This window comes from Hevea brasiliensis, chromosome 3 (genome assembly GCF_030052815.1).
Source record: "Hevea brasiliensis isolate MT/VB/25A 57/8 chromosome 3, ASM3005281v1, whole genome shotgun sequence".
Lineage (NCBI taxonomy): Eukaryota > Viridiplantae > Streptophyta > Magnoliopsida > Malpighiales > Euphorbiaceae > Hevea > Hevea brasiliensis.
In genome coordinates, this window is record NC_079495.1 from 13435629 (window position 1) to 13462834 (window position 27206).

The window sequence follows — 27206 nt, forward strand, 5'->3', positions numbered from 1 at the left end:
CCTCTAAAGCTCCAGGAGTAGATGGCTTCACAACATTATTTTACCAAACTTATTGGCACATTCTTCAACAAGATTTGACAGCCATGGTTCTTGCTTTTCACTAAGGTTTTAATCATACTGTTTTATCTTTAATCCCTAAGGTAAAAAAATGTGCAATGAAAGATCTTTGGCCTATAAGATTATGTTCGGTCTTCTAAAATATTATTTCCAAGATCTTGGTTCATCGATTGCAACCATTCATGGATGATCTTATAGGGGAAGAACAAAGTGCTTTCACTCAAAGACTTCTTATTTCAGACAATATCCTTATTTCTCATGAAACCATGCACAATTTCTCTTGAAGAACTAATACTAATAATTGGGGATTGGCAGCAAAGTTAGACATTTGTAAGGCTTATGAATGTGTGGAATGGCCATATCTTCAACTTATGCTTAATAAGTTTGCTTTTAATCCTATTTGGGTTTCTTGGATTATGGAATGTGTCTCCTCAGTCCCTTATTCCATTCAATTAAATGGACATCAGACTGAGTTGTTTACTCTTACAAGAGTTATCAGGCAAGGAGACCACCTCTTATCTCTTTTTCTTTTTTTTTTTTTTTTTTTTTTTTTTGTCATAAGGATTATCTCATTTGATTAAGGAGAAAGGGTATATGGAGTCAACGCATTTCTCGGAGGGTTCCTGCTATTACTCATCTTTTGTTTGTAGATGATTCCATTATTTTTCTAAAGCTAAAAATCAAGAAGTTGCACATATTCATCAGATTCTACAACAATATGCTGCCATTAGTTGTCAAACCATTAACATTCAAAAATCTACTAGTCTTCAATAAAAATACTCCTAGCAAAATGAAATATTCTTTTGCGAATATCCTTTAAATTTGCAACACTTCAGGCCATGACAATGTTTTGGGTCTTCCTTCAATTATTCCTAGATACTAAACTCAAACTTTTGCTTTGATTAAAGTCTACATCCACTCTAAAACTACATGATGGAAAGAGAAATTACTTTCACAAGGTGGTAAGGAAATTCTTATCAAAGTAGTTAACCAAGCAATTCTTGTGTATGCTATAAGTTGCTTCAAAATTCCAGCCTCACTTTACAATGATATCAATCAATTAAAGTCCAAATTTTCATGGGGACAAAAACAAAATGAGCATAAACTCCATTGGATCCCTTGGCATACCATGTGTAATCCAAAATCTAAAGGAGGGTTGGCATTTAGAGATTTACAAGATTTCAATCAAGCATTATTAGCAAAACAAAAGCTCCATCAGTCAAGATACTATATTATCCCAACAGGTACATAAAAAATAAGCTCTCAAAGTATATACTGGTCACACGGTCTATTTGCAAAGTGTGAATATTGCAGAATTGAAATGGAAGTTCACCTAACATGTGTGAGTGAGAGATGTTGGAAATATGGGTTAGGTCACCCAAGTGGGTCAACCCGAATCTATGATTTTCTATTTTGTGAAATAGAAATATATATTAAACGGAATTAATGAACCTATGTAACTACAAAGAATTATATTTATATGAAGAGTTGTGTTCATACATAACTAATCTTCTTAAGAAAAAGGTAGTTGGTTAGAATAGTAACAAAAATGTTACTATTTAGAATTGGTTCTTAGGCTTTTTTTAAAGATATTATTCAATCTCAATAATTTAAAGCATTTTATCTTCCTGTAATAATAAAGTACACATCTAGACTAAGAACTAATCTATATAGTTCATATTATTCATGTGATTATATAATAAACTAGTGAAACAATTATTGTGGAGATCTTAGGGTTATATGAACATGGGTTAGGATCCATGTATTTGAATACATGTGTTAGGTTTATTATTTTTCTTTAGAGAATATTTTCTAGTCCACATGGTTGTTTATATTATGGTGAGAAGGAGACTATCCAGCACTTGTTCTTTCAATGCCCTAGGGCTAAAGAAGTTTGGCTGCATTCCCCTTTTTGTAATAAATCCTTACTACTACAAAGTGCAACTATGGATTACTTACAAGAAATTTTACAGTTATCTCTTCTCATTCGGATAGAGTATATCTCACTCAATTATTGCCTCACCTTCTATGGTATAATTGGAAGGCATGAAACTCTTTAGTCTTTGAGAATTAAGTGAGGTCCTTTCATGACATTATCATTAAGGCTCTCATTGTTGTTGAGAATTTAATTTGGCTAATTTAAGCGATCAATCTTTGGTGCTTGATACATCCAGCCAGGCTCCTACCTTTTAGCAGCCTTCTCCTTCTCATGTGAAGATAAATTTTGATGCGGCTATTGATAAAGCCAAGAAGATAGGTGTTGTTGCTGCCATTGCAAGAATGCACACAGGTACGCTGATTGAATGGTTTTGCAAATGCTATCCTGGAATTGTTATGTCCCTTTTACTTTGGAATCCTTAGCTTTTCGTGAAGATTTGCTTCTTGCTAAGAGTTAGTGGTTCAATGTTGTCATTGTGGAAGGAGATTTTAAGAATGTTATATTAACTGCAATTGGACAATATGTTCCTAGTGACCTTTTTTGGATTTTTTAAGACATTTCTTTATTGTCTCACTCTGTTCCTGTCTTAGATTTTCATTTCGTTCGTAGATGTTGTAATGGTGCTACAAAATATGGCACAAAAAATGCTTCATAATGATTCTTTTGCTTGTAACCCATTAAAGCAAACTAATTTTGTAATTTTTGCTTTGCCTCACTAAAGGTCTAATATATATATATATATATATATATATTGAAAGAGCAAAAAAGGTATAAATTTACATGGCAATATGAAATGTTAAATGGAAAAATGTTGATATAATTTATTAATGTACATGGTAATAATTAAACTAGATCCATATAAAACATTTTCCTAATGAATTTTTTTTTCTTTTTGAGACCAATCAACAGTTTTATTAGTATGAATTGATCTACACCCAAGAGAGGAACAAATAAACTGATCTTCCATTCAATGCTTGGATTGGCCTTGCATTCATCTCAAATCCCTGCAAGAATAAAATTAACCCTATAATTTGTAAGATTTTGCCCGTGATTTTAATAATTAAATGGGCCAAAATCAATTCCTTTAATGTGGCCTGATATTAATTGATATTTACTTAATTAAAACAAATTCTAATTACATAAGGATTACTTGATGAATGTATTATATATATATATATATATATATATATATATATATATATATATATATATATATATATATATATATAAGCTAGTCTTTTCTCTATCCATAAGGTCACATACACTCTCCTTCATAAAATCAAAGATATTAAGGTCATCTAAAGAAAGGTTTCTATCACTAAAGTTTTATATGTGAATCACGAATGGGTCAAGAGGGAGAAATCAATTTATCAAAATCAAATGGTCTCTCCCCACTACTAACATGGCTCTGCATCAAGTATGCTTTTTAAATCAGTGGAAATTTATTTATTCAAAATATATTATTAGGGTAATAGTTGAATCTTATGTTTATGATTCATATTATGTTTATGATTCATTATTGATCTATTAAGATATCTTTACATGTGGTACAAAGCTCTAAGTTTTGAATAAATAAATTTCTTCATTAAATTTATGATGAATATAATGTTGATATTCTTAATATTAAATTTTGGTGGAATTAAAGTATAGATCTTGAAAGTTGAAGATTAAGAATTAATTATTAATGATTAATTAAAAAAATTAATTAATTAAGTTCAGTCGAATGAGATTAGGCCATGTTCACGAACATGGTGATCTGATGAAGGAACCAATTTTGCCAAAACGTGGTTAATTAAAATAAATAAATAAAGCTTAGCCGAAATTTATTGAATTTGGCCATGGAGATGAAGGACACGTTTTCAACATGTTGAAAAAGTTTTACTTTGGAAACAAAGTTTTCCCATAAGAAAGAAATTAAATTAAAAAAATAAAATAAATAAGGCTAAATTTAAGATTTGGCGAAATTGTATTTCACCGTGGATTGAAGCAGGAAACTTGATTTCCCTTACGGAATCAAAAACAACAAAAACAATAATATAAATAATAATAATAATAATAATAATAATAATAATAATAATAATAATAATAATAATAATCATAATAATAATAATAATAATAATTATTATTATTATTATTATTATTATAACAATAATAATAATTAAAGTTTGACCTAAACTCTATATGAGTTACAATAACTCATAAATTTTGTGTTACAAAAGGAATTTAATTTTTACCCCTTAAAGAAATTAAATTATGTTCTTTACCCAATCTAATTAAGATTTATAATTAAACCTTATTATTGAATAAATATTAGGTTTTTTAAGATACAAAACTTATATGCATGACTTGTTATTTATTTTAGTTTGTTAGTCACCAAAGTGGCCAAACTAAAATAAAATAAAATTGATAGTTTGTTAGTCATTAAAATGGCCAAATTATGAATGATGTTTACATTAATATAAAAAAAATTATCAATAATCCATGATAATAAATGCCTATAATGAAAAATGAATTAATTGATGCCCACTACTCATTAAGACTTAAGAATTTTACCCAAATGTAAGTCAATTATTCTATGATAGTAAGAATTAAGGGGACAACAATATTTTATCAAATATATATTGAATGTCCAAAGATAACATATATATTTGATGAAAGGGGATTTGTCCAACCAAGTTTAAAGACATTTAATTTAGGATAGTATATTATAGTATCTAACTAAAGGAGAATTGTAGTATACTCTAATTGTTTAAGTTGTCTGAATCTATTATGAGCATATAAATATTATATTAGCGTTGTTTCCATCATTCGCAAGCTTAATCTATTATTATTTTAGAGGGTTAAACTTCTTTAAATGGTATGAGCATTTCGAGTTCCACTTAGGTATTTTGGACCTTGACTTGGCATTATTGGAAGATAAACCCACTATTATTATGGATACAAGTAGTAAGGAAGAGAAGTTATAACATAAGCAATTGGAATGGTTAAACATATTGACCTTATATGTTTTTTTATAAATGACTATCGCCAACAATATTAGGACTATAATTCCACAAACTGAAAATGTAAAAAAAAAAAAAAAAAAAAAAAAGAACTTAAGCTTGTAAAAAACAGTTTCATTCTAAAGTTAAGTTACTTGCAGTTTCATTCTAAAGTTAAGTTACTTGCTGGTACTCTAATGGTACAACTCACAGCCATGAAATATCATGGGTCGAAGGGTATGCAAGAGCACATTATTATAGTGGATGAAATTGCAGCAAAGCTAGAAACCTTAGGAATGATGGTTGATGATTCCTTCTCAGTGTAGTTCATTATAAATTCATTACCTCCTGAATATGGGTCATTTCAAATTAATTAAAACACTATTAAAGATAAGTGAAATATTAATAAATTGGCTAGTAAGCTAGTTTAGGAGGAATTAAGATAGAAGAATTAAAGGACTCATTTCGTTAACATTATGAGTCAAAGAGTTAATAAAGGACTTAAAGTTAAAGCCAACAAATTTAAGAAGAAAAAGAAAGAATCTTCAAATGCTCCTTAAGTTGAGGAACAAATGGCAAATAAGTGTCACTTTTATAAGATAATAGGACACTATCAGAAATATTACTTGAAATGTAAAGCTTGGTTCGAAAAGAAAAATATGTGCTTATGTATATTTCAAATCAAACTTAATTAAAGTTCCTAATAATACCTAATGGCTTGATTCTGGTCCTACTACTCATATATCTAATGTGATGCAGGGATTCCTTATGATCCAAACCATAAACCCAACTAAAGACTTCCTACTTATATGGAGTCGTATGAAGGCTCCAATTGAAAGTATAGGGACTTACTGTTGGGTCTTAGATAATGGCTATCACCTAAACCTATTATAAACCCTCTATATGCTTTCACTTTGTAGGAATGTCATTTTTATTTAAAAACTTGATGAATCTAGTTTTAATGTTAAGTTTGGATATGAATGTTTTAGTTTATTTAATAATAATAATAATTCAATTATTGTTTCTAGAATTCTTATTGATGGTTTATATAAACTAAAACTTAATGATAATTTTGTTGAATCCTTGCTTGTCACTTGTAGTAATATTAGAATTAAGCATAGTAGGCTAAATAAGAATTCTGCTTTCTTGTTGCATAATCGTTTGGGTCACATATCCAAAGTCTGATTAGAGAGGTCGATAAAGAATGAGATTCTACGAGTATAGATTTTAATAATCTTGATGTGTGTGTGGATTGCATTAAGGGAAAGTAAACCAAACACAATAAGAAAAGAGCCATAAGAAGCAGCAAGCTTCTTGAAATAATACACACCGACATATGTAGGTCTTTTGATGCTCTTAGTATTATTAAACTTGGCCCAAAGGTTGACCTGGTGAATGAACCAAGTGAATGGGTCAGTGGTTCAACTAGTGAGTCATTAAAAATTAACTAAATATGTAAATTAATTAAAATTATTTAAATATAATACCTATTAATATAAATAAATATAATTAATTAAATTTTAATTATTTAAATAAAACTTTAACATTTATTAAGTTATATTTAATAAATTTTAATATTATTTTTAAATTTTACATAAAAGTATTTATTAAGTTATATTTAATAAATTTAATATTATTTTTAAATTTTACATAAAAGTATTCAAGTAATATAATGCATAACAATTTCTATAAATGTATAATTTTTTTTAATATTTATGAAATATTAAGTATATATTAAAAAATAAAAATAATAAACACATAACTACCAAGCTAATTCAATTGATTTTGATTTTAAAGACTTTTTTATGAGGTTTTAAGTTCAATTTTCTATACCAAAAATTAAAAAAAAAAAAGAGAAATTTTATTGAATAACTGAACTAGCTGAGTCAACCGGGTCACACTGGTTTACTGATTCAATCACCGGGTCAACCTGGTCACATCGAGTCGCTTTCTTGTCTGATTTAATTATAAACCTAGATTGGTTTGAGGGCTAGTTCACCGATTCACTAGTTCAACTGGCTAGTTCGGTTCGCGTTTAATAACAATGGATGCTCTATCTTTTGGTGGAAAAAGTATTGTAACATCTTTATTAATGATTTTTCATGTTATGTACATATTTATTTGCTTAATGAAAAATCTTAATCAATAGATGCACCTAAAGTGTACATAATTGAGGTTGAAAGGCCATTAAATAAAAAGGTGAAAAATAGTAAGGTTAGATTGAGGTGTTGAATGCTATGGGAAGAAAATTAAATTAGGAAAATATGTCCTGGTCCATTTGCAAGGTTCTTAGAAAGTTGTAGCTTATGTGCACTGTATAAACAAAATGGGGTGGCAAAAAGACGAAATCGAACTTTAATTGATATGGTTAGGAGTATGATAAATAACTCTTCTTTACCTATATCTTTGTAGATATATATACTTAAAACTATTGTATACTTGTTAAATAAGGTTCCTGGTAAAGTAGTCTCAAAAACACCTTATGAATTATAGACTAGAAGGAAACCTAGGTTAAGGCACCTGCATGTTTATGGTTACCTAGCAGAAGCAAGAATTTATAATCCATAAGAAAAGAAATTAAATTCTTGAACAACAAGTGGAAACTTTATTAGTTATCCAGAGAAATTTAAAGGGTATAGGCTTTATGTTCCAAACCATAGTTCAAGAATTATGGAAACTGGTAATGTTAGATTTCTTAAGGTGGTGAAGTTAATGGGAGTATTAAAAGATAGGATGTGGATATACAGGAAATTAAATTTGATTTTCCTACACCTATTAATGTTCCTATATCCATTCCTACGGCACATGTTGTTGTAGCAATTGTTGAAGGTAATAACAATGTTGAACAACATAATGATAAAATACACCCTAAAGAAGCTAAACTATAAAGAGCTAGTGAAGGTGAACCATAAGAAATGTCATTAAGAAGATCTTAAAGAGAAAAGAGATTGGCAATTAATGATGATTATGTGGTTTACCTGTAAGAATCAATTTTGACATTAGAATTAGTAAAGATCCAGTTTAATTTTCACAAGCCATAGAAAGACAAAATCAGATGGTTAGAAGTCATGAAAGATGAGTTAAAAATCTATGTAACAAAATAAAGTATTGGATCTCATTGAATTGCCTAAAGTATCTAAATGAGTTGAGTGTAAATAGGTCTTCAAGGGCAAGCATGACTTCAATGGCAATATCGAACAATATAAAGTAAGACTTGTTACTAAGGGTTATGCTCAGAAGTATGGTTTTGACCATAAAAAGACTTTCTCATCAATTTTAAAGAAAGACTTATTAAGAATTATTATGATATTAGTGGCTCATTGTGATTTAGAGTTATACCAAATGGATGTAAAAATAGCATTTCCAAATGGAAAACTTGAAGAGGAAGTTAATATCGACCAAGCTGAAGGTTTCTCAGTTAAAGGAAAAGGCCATTTTGTGTGTACACTTAAGAAATCAATATACGGACTTAAGCAAGCTTCCTGCCAATGGTATATTAAGTTTAATGATACTATAAAGTCTTCTATTTTTAAGAAAAAGGTTGTTGATCGATGTATATATATCAAAAAAATCAGTGGGTGTAAGTATATTTTCTTAATTCTGAATGTTGATGATATCTTGCTTGCTGCAAAATGATTTTTGCATATTACGTGAGACTAAAGATTTTCTCTCAAAAAAATTTTAAATAAAAGATATGAGAGGGTCATCCTTTGTGATTGGAATAGAAATTTTTCTTAATATATCACCAAGACTACAAGGATTGTCTTAAAAAGCCTATATTAATAGCATTCTAGAGATATTTAATATGCATAAATGTTTAGTAAGAATTGTTCCCATATAGAAAGGAAATAAATTTAGCCTCAATCAATAGTCAAAGAATAATGTGAAATGTAAAGAAATGAAATCAATCTCTTATGCTTCAGTTGTAGGCAATTTGATGTATGCTAAAACTTATATAATTCCTTATCTTGGAATTGATCATTGGAAAGTTGCATAGAAAGTTTTTATGGTACCTATAAGAAATTAAAGATTACATGCTCATGTATAGGAGGCCTAATCATTTGAAAGTGGTTGGATACTCAGATTCAAATTTTGCTTCATGTATTGATAGTAAAAAGTTTACTTTTGGTTACATGTTCCTATTAACTAGAGGAAGTTCAGAAATGGAAAGTATCTATTGAGCATAATTGTATTGATCTCATGATTTGTAACGGCCTCACCGTAGGTAGTCCGTACATTTTACTGTTCCGACAACTAATGTCTGTTCGAACAGTTAAAATGTCTAGAACTACACCTAAACTATAGTAAGGAAGCATAAATTGAAGGAATAAATGTTAAGAAAATATTGGAAAAATTTAGAGGAAATAAAGAAAAATTTAGAGAATTTATTTATTTAGTACAAAAATAATAAAAATAACACGATATGCACCATGAAGGGCATTTTGGTCATTTCACCCCCAGAGGTGAATTTTGACCTAAATGTTAAATTAAAATTTAGAGAATGAAATAATTAACATAAATTAAAATTACAAGTTTATGAATTTGAATTAGGAAAAAGAAGAAGAGAAAAGAAAAGGGAAAGAAAAGAAAATAAAGAGCTTATGACAAATTAAAAATTTAAAGTACAAATATATATATATATATATATATATGAGATAAGAGACAAAAATCCCACCAACCCCAAGCTTCCATCTTCTTCTTCCCTCTTTTCTCCCTCTCCCTCTCTTGGAAACCGTCCACCATGGGAGCTCTCTCCCTCCATTTTTGTTCTTCTTAAAGCTTGATTTTCCAAGCTTTCTCCTCCCCAAAACCCATATCTCACTTCACAAAAAATTTAGCCCACATCATAAGGAAGCTTTAGATACCCTAAGAAGAAGAAAGGTTAAAGTTTGAAATGGGTCACAAGAGGTTAGTGCCTAATCTTCCTTTCTTCCTTTATTAATCCTTGAGTTAAGGTTAAAATGAAGTGAAATTTGTAAGAAACTAAAAGAAATAGGTGAGTTATGAGGGGAGTGAATTTTTGGTACCCATGGTGAGTGATGGTTTTTGATGACTATGATGTATATAAAGTGATTTAATGATGTGGGTTGATGCATTATAAGTATTAGAAGTTGATTTACATTGAGATTTTATGAGGTTGAAATTGTGAGTTAGGGTTTGGCCTAACTTTGGTATTTTTGTATTATACCATGCAATTGGGATTGTTGAGATGTGTTGATGATATTTAGAAGTGCCTTGAATGTCAAATTGAAGCAAGGAAGTTGGAGGAGAAATGAAATTTTGGAAGTGGTATTTTCTGCAGGTTGTGTTGTTGAGGGCAGTATACATTTTAGGCCATAAATGAAATTGTGTGACCCCAATTGGTATGAGGCCAATTGGGGGTGAAACTAGACCCAAAATAGCCCATATTCTATGAAGAAACCATGCCCAAATTCTGTCCAAAACTTGACCTAAATACTGCCTAAATTCGGATTTCCCTGCACCCAAACCCAGAAAATGACCAAATGAACAGTACATGTTCATTTGGTCATAACTCTCTCTATACTGGTCCAAATGACCTAAAATTTTACCCATGGAAAGTTTAGACATAGGGCTACACTTTTCATGAAGACTACTTAACCCAGTTTTTCCTTTAACCAATTCAAATTGTTAGCACAAGTTGGGCCACTGAAACTGCCAACCCAGAAAATGACCAAATGAACAGTACATGTTCATTTGGTCATAACTCTCTCTATACTGGTCCAAATGACCTAAAATTTTACCCATGGAAAGTTTAGACATAGGGCTACATTTTTCATGAGGACCCCTTAACCCAGTTTTGCCTTTAACCAATTCAAATTGCTAGTACAATTTGGGCTACTGAAACTGCCAACCCAGAAAATGACCAAATAAACAGTACATGTTCATTTGGTCATAACTCTCTATATACTGGTTCAAATAACCTAAAATTTTACCCATGGAAAGTTTAGACATAGGGCTAAACTTTTCATGAGGACTACTTAACCCAGTTTTGCCTTTAACCAATTCAAATTGTTAGCACAAATTGGGTCACTGAAACTGCCAACCCAGAAAATGTCCCAAAATACTATTCCTTTGGTATTTTGACCATAACTTGAGTTCTATAACCCCAAATTCAGTGATTCAAAAACTAAAATTCAAGTTTAAACATAGAGGAACAATTGTTATGAAGGAATTGTGATTAAATAGACATCCCAACCTAGTCAAATTTCTAGATAAAGATAACACATCAACATAAACCTAAAGAAAGGTTCATGGGAAAAATGCTATATATGATAATTAAAATACTTATAAGGAGAATTAAATATTAAAAATGATATGAATGTGTAAATTGGGACTAATGTCCTATTAATATGAAATTAATGATACCAATGAACAGTACTAGAAAATAGTAATAGTGAACAGTGCTAAATTAATTAAAAATGTTTAATTGCCCATAGTATACCTAGACTTATTTATTTAGTTTGGATAAATTGGTATACCAATTAGGGACTACAGATAGCAGTACTGCCTACTGAGAAAATCATGAACTGACAATATATGTCTGGTATGATTGTTCTACAAGCTATATGCCTACTTACGGGCCATTGTGCCTACTTTATTTCTGGCTTTACAAGCCTGACAGCGGGTCTCGTGCCCGACAGCTGGCCTCGTGCCTGACAGACGTATACTGGATAGACATATGGCTGTCTAACCAGTATACACCCGTACATCCAGCTTTTATAATTTGTTATAGGTTTCTTGGGCACTGATAAAAAAATTAATTAAGATTTAATATACAATAAGTAATCATAAAAGATCCCGATAATGTTAATTGTTTCTAAAGAGCAATAAAAAAATATAAAAGACCAAGAAATTATGAGTTGCATATATTATTTCAAATTATTAAATTATTGTTATTATAAATTATGCACCACTAAGCGTTATGCTTAGCGCGTTGGTTTTCCATCGCGCAGTCGGAGATCGGTCCAAAGAATTGCAGAAACACCAAGAGTGTCTTGTGAGCTTTGATCAGATCTGCCATTGTCCAGAGTCACCTTACTGGTCTTTTGTATTTTGGTAGGGCCCATGTATAGACTAGTATTTTGGTTCATTATGTTTAGTCATGATGTAATTACTAGTTTATGATGTATTTCATTTTGGACTTGAAATGAAAACTTATAATTTATTATCTATGAATTTTCATATGAATGCAATAGATGACACTTCATTTTGAGATCTCATAAATAATTGTGAATGATATGATACATGAAAATATGATATGGAAATGTGTGAAATGAATATGGACATGTTAACAGGTGATTAGTGGAACCCACCAGATGCTAATAAAATAAGGGAGACTCTGTCCGGGTTTCCACTGAAATAAGATATAAAAAAAAAAAAAAATTACACATAGAATACATGTTTTAAATGACATCAAAAGTTTACAATAGATATGATAAAACAAGATAGGGTGCTCCGGCACCGAATGTGTCACTTTTTGCTCTGCTATACGGTAGACGGGTAAGGGGCGTCATATGATTACAGATTCGTTAACTAATGGTTACAACTTAAAACATTTAAGGAACATTTTCTTACAATGAGTCTTTGTTTTATTAACAAATAATGTATTGGCTTTGACACTTTAAGCTCGTTGATGTGTTTCTTACATGCATTAAAGTATTTATTGTTTCTCATGATTGTGTACACATAATAATTTAAGTGAATGATGACAGGAAAAGTCTTTTAAAACATTATTGTGGAGTATATCTATTATAAACCTACCATAGTAAGTTGCTAGTGCTGTAATATGCATGCGTGCCTGATGTTTATACTATTAAAATTTATACCTCTTGATTATCATGTCAAGTGAGAAAATGTAAGATTTTACCTATAATTTTAACTATTAAATAGGCTAAAATCAATTTCTTTAATGTGGCTTGATATTATAATACACACACACACACACACACACACACACACATATATAAATAAGTTAGTTCTTTCTCTACTCATAAGATCACACACATTCTCTTTCATAAATTTAGAGATATTTCCATCACTAAAACTTTGTGTATGAATCACAAAAGGTCAAGAGAGAGAAATCAGTTTATCAAATCAAAAGGTCTCTCCCAACTACTAACATGGCTCCACATCAAATACACATTCTAGATCTGTAAGAATTTATTTGTTTAAAATCATTATTAGGATGATAATTAAATTTTTCGTTTATAATTCACATTATGTTTATGATTCATTATTTCTGTATTAACACATGTTTACATAATTAAAATGGAAATGACCAAATCATGGATGGGTATACTGCACTAAAATGCAATAAAACTAATGCATTAGAACCATCCTATCGAATATTAATTTTAACTTTTTGTTAAATTTTAAAATGTTTAATAATTATTGTATTTATATAGAATATTAAAATTAATATATATGATATAAATATATATATATATATATATATATATATATATATATATATATATATATATAAACATAAATAGATATTCATTTCTTATCCTATCTTATTCTATAAATGAAATAAATTCATTCAGTGAATTAGAGACTATTACAAAGAAAAGGTGAATCATCATGAATAATAATAATAATAGACTTACATAATCAACGGCATTCCTCAGTGCTTCCACTTGCTTCACTGAAACCTCCCTTACCTGTGATAAATTAAATGCTATTTGATTAATTAATTTATTAAAAGAAAGCACATATAGTAATGAAAGGGCAACAAGGTATGGAAGAACATATATATAGTCACAATGTAAACTATATTGTACTATGTATAACACCTCCTGGAAAACTGTCCAAAGAACTCCCTCAGTGCATGGAGGAGTGGTAAGAGAGCCATTGTATCTGAAATAGCTTCTGCTCCAAAATCCAATATCTCTTGGGCTAATAATTCCCAAATCCTTCTCTTCTTTCGTAACTGTTTTTATGAAGGGCATGAGCTGCCATATAGAGAAAAAAAAAATCAACTAAGTCATGCTTATACAAACAAACGATAATCCAATAGACGAAATATTTTACTTGTAGTTAGACTCTGAGGAAAATTTATTTATGAAGCCTCATGCCTCTATTTTGCAGAGATTATTTTAGGGACTTTAACTAGTAATCTTCATATCAGAAATGAAGTAAACAAATGCATGTATATATGTTTTAATAATAAATATTTTTAGGTGCGAGTGCTATTTTATCAAATTCATAATCCATTATTTATTTGTTTATAATAATAATAATAATAATAATAATAATAATAATAATAATAATAATAATAATAATACTTTTAGCCAATGAGAATCTATTCTATACAAATTCATTGCAAATAATTTTTAGTGACGAGTTATCCATCGCTAAATTTATAAATAATTCCAATTGCTAATATTACACTATATTTAATATAAATTATAATTTATAATTATTTTAATTGTAGTTCTATTTATACGAAACTCATATTATAATTATATATTTTTAATTCTTCAAGTTTTATTAATTCATTAAAAATAATTTAGTTTGTTCTAATAAAATTAATAAATAACCTTAAATATCAAACTTCACTTCTGCTAATTTATTTTTTATATTATTTTAAATATTACAAACTTATAATATTAAATTATAAAATTAATATTAAAAATTAACTATTTAATTAACATAATTATAAAATCATTATTAAAAATTAACTATTTAATTACATAAAAATTTTTATTTATATCAATAGATATGAATTCTAATTCTATTTAGTGACAAATGTTTTACTTATAAAAAATTTATAGCTATTTTAAAAAAAAATATTAATAACAGATAACTTTTTAGCTTTAACCATTCTATTTTTGTGCAATAAGATCCAAGTCTAATTAATTTTGACATTTCTTTCATCACTATATTTTTGTGTGTCTTTTTTCTCTAATGTGTCTTTTTTCTCTAATGGCAACATTAATCTCTAAGTCTTTAAATTTTTTATGTTTTTGAATGTCATAAGTATCATTCTTATTTGGGTAGTTATCTATGAATGTAATCACTAAGATTTTGTTATTATTGCAAATATCAAATGATACCTTTGCAAATTCAACAATATTTATATAGGTTAAGATACATTGATTTTACTATTTTTTTAATATTTAATATTGATGCATCTAATAATATTTGGGATGATTAATACTATTTTTACATAAAAAAATGTATTTTACATGTGATGGTATAATATTTTAATTTTATAATGATAATGCACTAAACTATAAAATATATTTTAGAAATTATTTTTTTTTTAATTTTAATAATTTTCTTTCACATAAATATATCTATGAAACATAATTATGTAAGTTAATATTATTTTAAATTATTAAAAAATAAAATATAGGCAAATCAAACTTATTTAAAAAAATAAAATAACATAGCTAATTTAATTCAATGAGCTAACTTATATTTATAAATATTTTATTTTTATTTTTAAATATCTTTACACATTTATATTTTCAAAACTTATCATTATATTTTTTTATTATAGTACATTTATGTTTATAATTAAGTTAATATTATATGTTAATAAAATAAAACATAATTTTCATAAAACTATAATAATTCTTAAATTAAAAAATATTATATATATAATTAATTAAAATTAATATTTTAATATAAATAATTAAATATAATATTTATAATACTATAATAATATTATATCATATCTAAAAAATTATATATAAAAAATTAAATCTTGAATTTGTATAATGAGTATAAAAAATTATATGTTAGTGAATGTTGAGCACTGAAAGAGTTGTATGCGTCTAAGATAAGAGTTGCAGAGATGAGAATGTTAAGGTGGATGAGTCTAGTATTGTAATGCCCTCACCGTAGGTAGTCCGTACATTTTACTGTTCCGACGACTAATGTCTGTTCGGACAGTCAGGATGTCTGGAACTACACTTAAACTATAGTGAGGAGACATAAATTAATGAAATAAATATTAAAAAAATATAGAAAAAAATCTTAAGAAAAATAAATTAAAGTTTAGAGAATTTATAAATTGGTATAAAATAATAAAAATAATTCGATGAGCACCATGAAAGGCATTTTGGTCATTTTACCCCTAGAGGTGAATTTTGACTTAAATGTCAAATTAAAATTTGGAAATAGAATAATTAACATAAATTAATTTTATGAATTTGAACTTGAAAAATGAGAAGAAAAGAAAAGAAAAGAAAAGGAAAGAAAAGAAAAGAAAGGAAATAGATTTATGAAATTTCAAAACAATAAAGTACACATAAATGTATATATATAAATACCCACAAGAGACAAAACCCCACCAACCATCTTCTTCTTCCTCTTCTCTCTCTCTCCTTGCTGTCTCCCTTGGTCTCTCCCTCCCCACCATTGTTATCAAGCTTAAAGCTTGATTTCCCAAGCTTTCACTCACCAAAACCCATAGACCCCTTCATTAAAAAGTTAGCCCACTCCATAAAAAAGCCATTGATAGTGAAAAGAAGAAGAAAATTTGAAGTTTAACAAGTTACCCAAGAGGTTAGTGCCTAATCTTCCTTTATTCCTTTATTAATCCTTGAGTTAAGGTTAAAATGAATTGAAATTTGTAAGAAACTAAAAGAAATAGGTGAGTTATGGGGGGGAGTGAATTTTTGGTACCCATGGTGAGTGATGGTTTTTGATGACTATGATGTATATAAAGTGATTTAATGATGTTGGTTGATGCATTATAAGTATTAGAAGTTGATTTACATTGAGATTTTATGAGGTTGAAATTGTGAGTTAGGGTTTGACCTAACTTTGGTATTTTTGTATTATACCATGCAATTAGGATTGTTGAGATGTGTTGATGATATTTAGAAGTGCCTTGAATGTCAAATTGAAGTAAGGAAGTTGGAGGAGAATTGAATTATTGGAAGTGGTATTTTCTGCAGGTTGTGTTTTTTGAGGGCAGTATACATTTTAGGCCATAAATGAAATTGTGTGACCCCAATTGGTATGAGGCCAATTGAGGGTGAAACTAGACCCAAAATATCCCATATTCTATGAAGAAACCATGCCCAAATTCTGTCCAAAACTTGACCTAAATACTGCCTAAATTCGGATTTCCCTGCACCCAAACCCAGAAAATGACCAAATGAATAGTACGTGTTCATTTGGTCATAACTCTCTCTATACTGGTCCAAATGATCTAAAATTTCACCAATAGAAAGTTTAGACATAGGGCTACACTTTTCATGAAGACCACTTAACCCAGTTTTCCCTTTAACCAATTCAAATTGTTAGCACAAGTTGGGTCATTGAAACTGCCAACCCAGAAAATGACCAAGTGAACAGTACGTGTTCATTTGGTCATAACTCTCTCTATACTGGTCCAAATGATATAAAATTTCACCAATGGAAAGTTTAGACATAGGGCTACACTTTTCATGAAGACCACTTAACCCAGTTTTGCCTTTAACCAATTCAAATTGTTAGCACAAGTTGGGTCACTGAAACTGCCAACTCAGAAAATGACCAAATGAACAGTATGTGTTCATTTGGTCATAACTCTCTCTATACTGGTCCAAATGACCTGAAATTTCATCAATGGAAAGCTTAGACATGGGGATACACTTTTCATGAAGACTACTTGACCCAGTTTTGCTTTTAACCAAATCAAATTGTTAGCACAATTTGAGTCACTAAAACTGCCAACCCATAAATTGTCCAAAAATACTGTTCCTTTGGTATGCTTGACCAGTTTTGGCAAAAATGTCATAACTTGGTCTCCAAAGCTGCAAATTGAGTGAAACTAGAGCCAAAAGTTTTATAAGACACAGAACAACAATTTTTATGTTTTGACCAAGCTCTAGAAACCATTGCATCGTAGGGAAAATATTAGCCAAAGTTAGGAATTGAAATTTGGAAAATGTTAAGTTGAACCCAGAATGCCATTTGATACCCGTGTGTTCATTTGGCCATAACTCCCACTAGGAAATTCCATTTGAGATGTGCCAATATGATCTGGAAACATGATACTTAGGGCTACAACATTGATTTAGACACCTTTGCCAAATTCTAAGTGTAAAGACCCTAAAAAGAGTGTAACGCCCTCACTGTAGGTAGTCCGTACATTTTACTGTTCAGACGACTAATATCTATTCGGACAGTCAGGATGTCTGGAACTACACTTAAACTATAGTGAGGAGGCATAAATTAATGAAATAAATATTTAAAAAATATAGGAAAAATTTTGAGAAATAAAATAAAATTTAAAGAATTTATTAATTGGTATAAAAAAATAAAAATAATCCGATGAGCACCATGAAAGGCATTTTGGTCATTTCACCCCTAGAAGTGAATTTTGACTTAAATGTCAAATTAAAATTTGGAAATAGAATAATTAACATAAATTAATTTTATGAATTTGAATTTGAAAAATGAGAAGAGAAAGAAGAAGAAAAGAAAAGGAAAGAAAAGAAAAGAAAGGAAATAGATTTATGAAATTTAAAAACAATAATTATAGAATATATATATATATAAGACACAAGAGATAAAAATTCACCAACCACAAGTCTTCTTCATTTCCTCTTCTCTCTCTCCTTGCCGTCTCCATGTTCTTTCCCCTCCACCATTTTTGCTCAAGCTTTGAGCTTGAGTTTCTCTTCATTTATCCACCAAAACCCATGGTCCCCTTCATTAAAAATTTAGCCCACATCATAAGGAAGCTCTAGGTACCCATAGGGAGAAGGAAAGTTGAAGTTTTGGGAAAATTTTCAAGTTGGGTCACAAGAGGTTAGTGCTTTTCTCCCTTCCTTCTTCGTTAATACTTGAAAGTGACTTGAGATAAGTGGAAATTTCAAGAAATTAACAAGAAATTCATGAACCAATGATGTCCCCAAAATTTTGGCAGCCATGAAATGTATTGGGCTTTATTTCAAATAATGTAAATGAGTTTAGAGATGATGATTGATATGATTATATGTATGAGAAGTGAAAAGGGATTGAATTTATTGAGTTTGAAACTTAAAAATTAGGGTTTGTGTACATGACTTGGAGATTTTGTGTAAATGCTTGAAATTTGACCTAATTGGGATAAGATTGTTGCTTATAGAAGTGTATTGCATACAAATTGAAGTAAGGAAGTTGGAGGAGATTGAGTTTTGGAAGTGTTAATTTTCTGCAGGTTGTGTTTGTTGAGGGCAGTGTACATTTTAGGCCATAAATAAAATTGTGTGACCCCAATTGGTATGAGGCCAATTGGAGGTGAAACTAGACCCAAAATAGCCCATTTTTCATGAAGAAACCATGCCCAAATTCTGTCCAAAACTTGACCTAAATACTGCCCAAATTCGGATTTCCCTGCACCAAACCCAGAAAATGACCAAATGAACAGTACGTATTCATTTGGTCATAACTCTCTCTATACTGGTCCAAATGACCCAAAATTTCCCCCATGGAAAGTTTAGACATAGGGCTACACTTTTCATGAAGACCACTTAACCAAGTTTTGCCTTTAACCAATTCAAATTGGTAGCACAATTTGGGTCACTAAAACTGCCAACCCAGAAATTGTCCAAAAATACTGTCCCTTTGGTATGCTTGACTAGTTTTGGCAAAAATGCCATAACTTGGTCCGCAAAGCTGAAAATTGAGTGAAACTAGTGCTAAAAGTTTTATGAGACACAACACAACAATTTTTATGTTTTGACCAAGCTCTAAAAACTATTGCATCCTAGGGAAAATATTAGCCAAAGTTAGGAAGTGAAATCTGGAAAATGTTAAGTTGAACCCAGAATGCCATTTGATACCTGTGTGTTCATTTGGCCATAACTCCCACTAGGAAATTCCATTTGAGATGTCCAATATGATATGGAAACATGACACTTAGGGCTACGACATTGATTTAGACACCTTTGCCAAATTCTAAGTGTAAAGACCCTAAAAAGAGGGTCAAACATACTGCCCTGAAATTGGTTATTGCCCTTATAGGACTGAGAGTCCAGGTTAATACACTGACTATAACTCACTATACCAAGCTTGAAAAATTATGAAATTGTACCTGGGAGTCCCTAAGACATAGAGGAACATATCTTGTGAAGGAACCTAAGTCTAAAAATGGCCATAAAATGATCAAATGACTGGTCAAAGTTTATTGACCAGGAATTGTAAATTCTGGACAGCTTAGAGGCAAAGGGACCAGTTATGGTATTTTGACCATAACTTGAGTTCTATAACTCCAAATTCAGTGATTCAAAACTGAAATTCAAGTTTAAACATAGAGGAGCAATTGTTATAAAGAAAGTGTGACTAAATAGACATCCTAACCTAGTCAAATTCCTAGATAAATATGACACATCAACATGAACCTAAAGAAAGGTTCATGGGAAAAATGCTATATAGGATAACTAAAATACTCATAAGGAAAATTTAATATTAAAAATGATATGAATATGTAAATTAGGACTAATGTCCTATTAATATGAAATTTATGGTACCAATGAACAGTACTAGAAAATAGTAATAGTGAATAGTGCTAAATTAATTAAAAATATTTAATTGCCCATAGTATACCTAGACTTATTTATTTAGTTGGATAAATTGGTATACCAATTAGGGACTATAGATAGCAGTACTGCCTACCGAGAAAATCATGAACTGACAATATATGTCTGGTATGATTGTTCTACAGGCTATATGCCTACTTGTGCCTACTTTATTTCTGGCTTTACAAGCCTGACAGCGGGTCTCATGCCCGACAGCTGGCCTCGTGCCTGACAGATGTATACAGGGTAGACATATGGCTATCTAACCCGTATACTCCCATGTATCCAACTTTTATAATTTGTTATAGGTTTCTTGGGCATTGATAATAATTAATTAATACTGAATATACAATAAGTAAACAGGAAAGATCCCAATAATTTTAATTGTTTCCAAAGTGTAATAAAAAAATGTAAAAGACCCAGAATTTATGATTTGTAAATATTAATTCAATGGTTTCAGTATTGTTATTCTAACATATGCCCCACGAAGCGTTATGCGTAGCGCGTTGGTTTTCCATCGCGTAGGTATCAAGATCAGTGCGCCCACGGTAGTATTTGGACAGAGTTCCACCGCCACCGATCAGAATCACCTCACCAGTCTTTTGTTTTTTTGGTAGGGCCCATGTGTAGACTAGTATTTTGGTTCATTATGTCTAGTCATGATGTAATTACTAGTTTATGATGTATTTTATTTTGGACTTGAAATGAAAACTTATAATTTATTATCTATGAATTTCAATATGAATGCAATAGATGACACTTCATTTTGAGATCTCATAAATAGTTGCGAATGATATGATAAAAGAGAATATGATATGGAAATATGTGAGATGACTATGAATATGTTAACAGGTGATAGTGGAACCCGCCAGATGCAAATAAAACAGAGGAGGATTTGTTCGGGTCTCCACAAAAATAAGATATAAAAAAAAATTCTACACGTAAATTACCTGATTTAAAGGACATTAAAATTTACAATAGACATGACATGACAAGACAAGATAGGGTGCTCCGGCACCGAATGTGGCACTTCTTGCTCGGCTATATAATAGACGGATTTGTCCCTTAGGAGGTTTCATTCCCAAAAGCGCGCTGACCAGATGAGGAAGGCTCCCACATATATGGCCCAAATCTTTTCTTCCCGTTTTCGATGTGGGACACGAAGTTTCCACCCCAGTGCGTAGCTGGTTGAACAAGCACGTCCCAACCCCATCCCTGGGTCGTGACAAGCCCACCAGCTTCCGCCTGGTGTGTCCTCACACCACACACCGTACTAGAGGGAGTCCAGCTCTGATACCAAATATGTAATGGCCCGGCCCACTAGTGATATTGTCCGCTCTGGGCCAAAGCCCTCACGGTTTTAAAACGCGTCAATAGGGGTTACGAACTATCAACTTATGAACCCAGCATCTCTCCCGTGTTTTGTCAATGTGGGATTTGCCTAGGGTGTTACAAAGAGGGTCAAACATACTGCCCTGAAGTTAGTTTTTGCCCTTATAGGACTGAGAGTCCAGGTTAATACATTGACCATAACTCACTATACCAAGCTTGAAAAATTATGAAATTGTACCTGGGAGTCCCTAAGACATAGAGGAACATATCTTGTGAAGGAACCTAAGTCTAAAAATGACCATAAAATGATCAAATGACTGGTCAAAGTTTATTGACCAGGAATTGTAAATTCTAGACAGCTTAGAGGCAAACGGACCAGTTATGGTATTTTGACCATAAGTTGAGTTCTATAACCCCAAATTCAGTGATTCAAAAACTGAAATTCAAGTTCAAACATAGAGGAGCAATTGTTATGAAGGAAGTGTGACTAAATAGACATCCTAACCTAGTCAAATTCCTAGATAAAGATAACACATCAACATGAACCTAAAGAAAGGTTCATGGGAAAAATACTATATATGATAATTAAAATACTCATAAGGATAATTAAATATTAAAAATGATATGAATATGTAAATTGGGACTAATGTCCCATTAATATGAAATTAATGGTACCAATGAACATGCAGTAAAAACAAGAATGATCAATAGTACTAAAATAATTAAAAATGTTTAATTGCCCATAGTATACCTAGACTTATTTATTTAGGTTGGATAAATTGGTATACTAATTAGGGACCACAGATAGCAGTACTGCTTACAGAGCAAATCATGAACTGACAATATATGTCTGGTATGATTGTTCTACAGGCTATATGCCTACTTACTGGCCATTGTGCCTACTTTATTTCTAGCTTTACAAGCCTGACAGCGGGTCTCGTGCCCGACAGCTGGCCTCGTGCCTGACAGATGTATACAGGGTAGACATATGGCTGTCTAACCCATATACTCCCGTGTATCTAGCTTTTATAATTTGTTATAGGTTTCTTGGGCATTGATAATAATTAATTAATACTTAATATACAATAAGTAAACAGGAAAGGTCCCAATAATTTTAATTGTTTTCAAAGTGTAATAAAAAAATGTAAAAAACCCAGAATTTATGATTTGTAAATATTAATTCAATTGTTTAATTATTGTTATTATAAATTACGCACCACTAAGCGTTATGCTTAGCGCGTTGGTTTTTCATCGCATAGGTACTGAAGATCAGCAGCCGCCACAGTAGTATTCGGGCAGAGTTCCGACCAGATCTACCACCAATCAGCGTCACCTCACAAGTCTTTTGTATTTTGGTAGGGCCCATGTGTAGACTAGTATTTTGGTTCATTATGTCTAGTCATGATGTAATTACTAGTTTATGATGTATTTTATTTTGGACTTGAAATGAAAACTTATAATTTATTATCTATGAATTTCCATATGAATGCAATAGATGACACTTCATTTTGAGATCTCATAAATAGTTGTGAATGATATGATAAAAGAGAATATGATATGGAAATATGTGAAATGACTATGAATATGTTAACACGTGATAGTGGAACCTGTCAGATGCTAATAAAACAGAGGAGGATCTGTCCGGGTCTCCACAGAAATAAGATATATAAAAAAAAAAATCTACACATAAATTACCTGTTTTAAATGACATTAAATTTATAATAGACATGACAAGACAAGATAGGGTGCTCCGGCACCGAATGTGGCACTTCTTGCTTGGCTATACAATAGACGGGTAAGGGGCGTCACAAGTATGGCCACTCATCCACCTTAACATTCTCATCTTTTCAACTCTTATCTTAGACGCATATGACTCTTTCAGTGCCCAACACTCACTGCCATATAACATAGCCGGTCGTATGGCTGTACGGAAAGGAAAATTTTACCGTACAGCCATACGACCGGTTATGTTATATGGTAGTGAGTGTTTGGCACTGAAAGAGTCGTATGCGTCTAAGATAAGAGTTGCAGAGATGAGAATGTTAAAGTGGATGAGTGGCCATACTAGAGAAGATAAAATCCGTAATGAGAGTATTAGAGAAAAGGTAGGAGTGGTGCCAATTGAAGATAAGTTGAGAGAAGGGAGATTGATGTCGTTTGGTCATGTGAAGCGTAGACATACGGAGGCTATAGTTAGACAAGTAGAGCACATTAGGTTAGAGGATAGAAAGAAAAAAAGGGTAGACTTAAATTAACATGGAGGAGAGTAGTACAACATGACCTAGGAGCATTACACATTTATGAGAATTTAACCCAAAATCGTTTAGAGTGGAGAAAGCGAATCTATATAGCCGACCCCAAATTTTTGGGATAAAGGCTTAGTTGAGTTGAGTTGAGTTAAGTACAATAACTTGCAATACATGTTACAGAAAAACTAGTAATATATAAATGTGTAAAGGAGGGACATTGGCTTTATATAAAATACCATTTTATTATTTATAGTATTTATTTAATGCAATTTTAGATTTTATATATATGCAAAATTCTTAGAACTTATAAATTAATGAAATTGCCAAAATTATCCATGGTTAAATTTAATAATGACAAATTAACCTTTATTTTGATTGGCTAAAAAATAATTAATAATTATTGCTATTTAAAAAAAATAAATTTAGTTGGTTAGGTGGGTTTCCTTCTTAAATTTAAATTTTATTTTATTTAAAAATTAAAATTTAATTATATATATAATTTTAAAGTTTATATAAATTTAAAATTCTTAATTCTATATGTATTTAAATTTTACTTAATTAATTTCTTTTATAATAATTTAAAGTAAAATTTTATAAAACAATAATTATAATTGTAAAATCAAGTTTTTTTTTTCAAATTGTTAATTCATTTTTTTCTAAAAATATTTGGTTGCTTTTTTTAATAATTAAATAAATAAATAGAATTTCACTTTTTTTAACATTTATATTTTATAAAAACTTGTGAATCTTCTATTGAAATTCAAAATATTTAACTTTATTTTTTATGGCTTTCTTTTCCTTTAAGGTCAATTTTTAAATTAATTAATTATAGAATTTATAATTTAATTTTTATTAATAAATTATTTCTTTAATTAATTTGTAATATTAAATTATAATTTATATATCTATTTATAATCTAAATTTATCTATTTATATTAAGATAAAAATTTATTAGTATTTAAAACTTCTTTAATTTTAATTATTAGATTAGTTTCCTATTTAAATTTAAATTCTATTCAATTTCTTATTTAATTTTCATTAAAAATTAACTTAGTTAATTTATTCTAAATATTTTCTTAGTACAGTTACACGATTAAAGATTACATACTTTTATTTAGTGTGCTCAATTATTCCTCGCCACTCTTCCTTATTCAATTCATCTAACTCGATTGTAAATTAATGAGAAAATACAAAAATTGATTTTATTATATTAATTATACATTAAAAAAGGAAAAATAATTTTTAATAATATGTTAAATTGAATATTTGAGTGTGGTATTTGATAAATTTTAAGATTTGTACACTTCTTTTGTTAAGAAAAAGGTTATTAATTTATTTGTTGTCACTTCAAAAGCTTTTAAAAAAGAATTGGTTAATTTATAAAAAAAAATCAATTAATATCTGACTAATTTGAATAGAGAAAATATTATTCACATTAATCACTTCCTAATAAAATAATTAAATTAATTAAATGTAAATTATTTAAAAATTTTATTTTAATTATTGTCACTTCAAAGATTTTTTAAAGAAAAATTATTAAATTTATAAAAAAAATTAGTAATTATCTGACTAATTTGAATAAAGAAAATGTTATTCCTATTAATCACTTTCTAATAAAATAATTCAACATAATCATTTGAAAATTTTACAACTAATATGAATTTCAGCTTTCATCTTTTAAAGTGGTTATATCTTAGATTTTGATATATATTTGTGTAGATTGTAATCAACTATTCAAATATAATTTAAAAATTTCTATACATACATATATAACTTTATATATAACCCTTTATAGTTGGATACTCAGCTCTGATTTTAGTTTTACTTTGCAAAGAGTCTGTTTCACTAACTCAAACTTATAATCTCAATATCACAAATAGAATAACTTTTATCTTATAAAAAAATCACCCCAATGCATGCACATATGTTTCAGTAACAAATATTTTTAAGTGAGATGCATATCAATTATTTACTATTCATATATTTTAGGTGTGGAATATTTTATAAAATTTAATGTTCACCAAAGAGATGATCTACCTAACCTCATAAAACAAATTTTGTATTTGTACGTCTATGCTAATTAATAGAACAAAAAAATTAATGTTATATGAGTACGTAGTTAAATACCCTTGAAAGGAATGGATCAGGTAGCCCATATTTGTAAAGAATTCCAATAACAGCAAATGCTCCATGAGAGTTTTGATGGACTATATGAAGTTCCAAATTATACCTATTAATTAAAGGAAATTAGAGCATAAAATACTTACAGAAAAATTAGAAATAAAATTAATTAATTAATTTACAGCATAAATACACCGAAACAGCAATTGGCTCACCTTCTGCCATTGATTGCATGCTCTGTAGGTATATGCCAATGGCATTGTATCAGATTGTAATGATCTCCATGAATAATAATGTTCCCAGCATTCCCTTTCCAAGACACCTGATTAACCATAATTAGTGTTAAACATCTAACATTCTGTCTTATAAATTGCAAAGTAAACACTTAATTACAGGCGTAATTATAATTAATTAACTTGAATTACCTCAATGTCATGTCCTTGGCTCTTAATAGTGGCAGCAGCTGGTTCATATTGTATTTGTAGATCTCCTAGGGTAGGTAGAAATTCTACATCTTGAAGACGAAGATCGATAGGAGACTGCTTTCTTCCATTACCACAAGCTGTCCAATTTGGGTTGAGCTGCCCCCACTTTGATGGTCCTCTACCAGTTGCTTCTATATAGCTATATGGAGTTTTTTCACCTTCTGGACCTAAATCCCCACAACCCCATACCGAAATTCGATTATAAAAATATTAATAATAGGAGAAAAAGAAATAGATAATAGGAGAACTAATAACTTTAGCTCATTCATATCAGAGTTATCTCCAGAGTTGTGAGATCTCAGAGCTTGAGACACAATCTGAGTAAAGAAAAACTAAGATAATAAGAGCAAACTCATGATATCTATCTGTGTGTACCTGGGGCTTGGGCTTCAAGGTCAAGGTGATCATGAAAAGAAGAGTTAAACAAGAAAACAAGAGAAGCTAGAAGCACAAAGATTGCTTCTGTTTTCTTCATTTTTTTTTTCTTTCTCTTAAGAGATGGTAGTTAAGGTATT

At 29.9% G+C, this 27206-nt stretch overlaps 1 protein-coding gene across 2 annotated transcripts; it reads right to left on the reverse strand.

The window, feature by feature from the left end:
- Nucleotides 1–2785: 2785 nt before the first annotated feature.
- Nucleotides 2786–27206, reverse strand: LOC110659529 (alpha carbonic anhydrase 4-like). Of its 2 annotated transcripts, none has more exons than XM_058143890.1 (7): nucleotides 27067–27206; nucleotides 26632–26858; nucleotides 26422–26528; nucleotides 26213–26315; nucleotides 13794–13952; nucleotides 13608–13661; nucleotides 2786–3000 (listed from the first exon to the last, which is right to left on the reverse strand). In XM_058143890.1, exons 1-7 carry the CDS (start codon nucleotides 27164–27166, stop codon nucleotides 2926–2928), a joined length of 825 nt encoding a protein of 274 aa, XP_057999873.1. In that variant the 5' UTR covers nucleotides 27167–27206; the 3' UTR covers nucleotides 2786–2925. The 2 variants fall into 2 exon arrangements, with proteins under 2 accessions (XP_057999873.1, XP_057999874.1); XM_058143891.1 differs by lacking the exon at nucleotides 2786–3000 and adding an exon at nucleotides 5176–5325.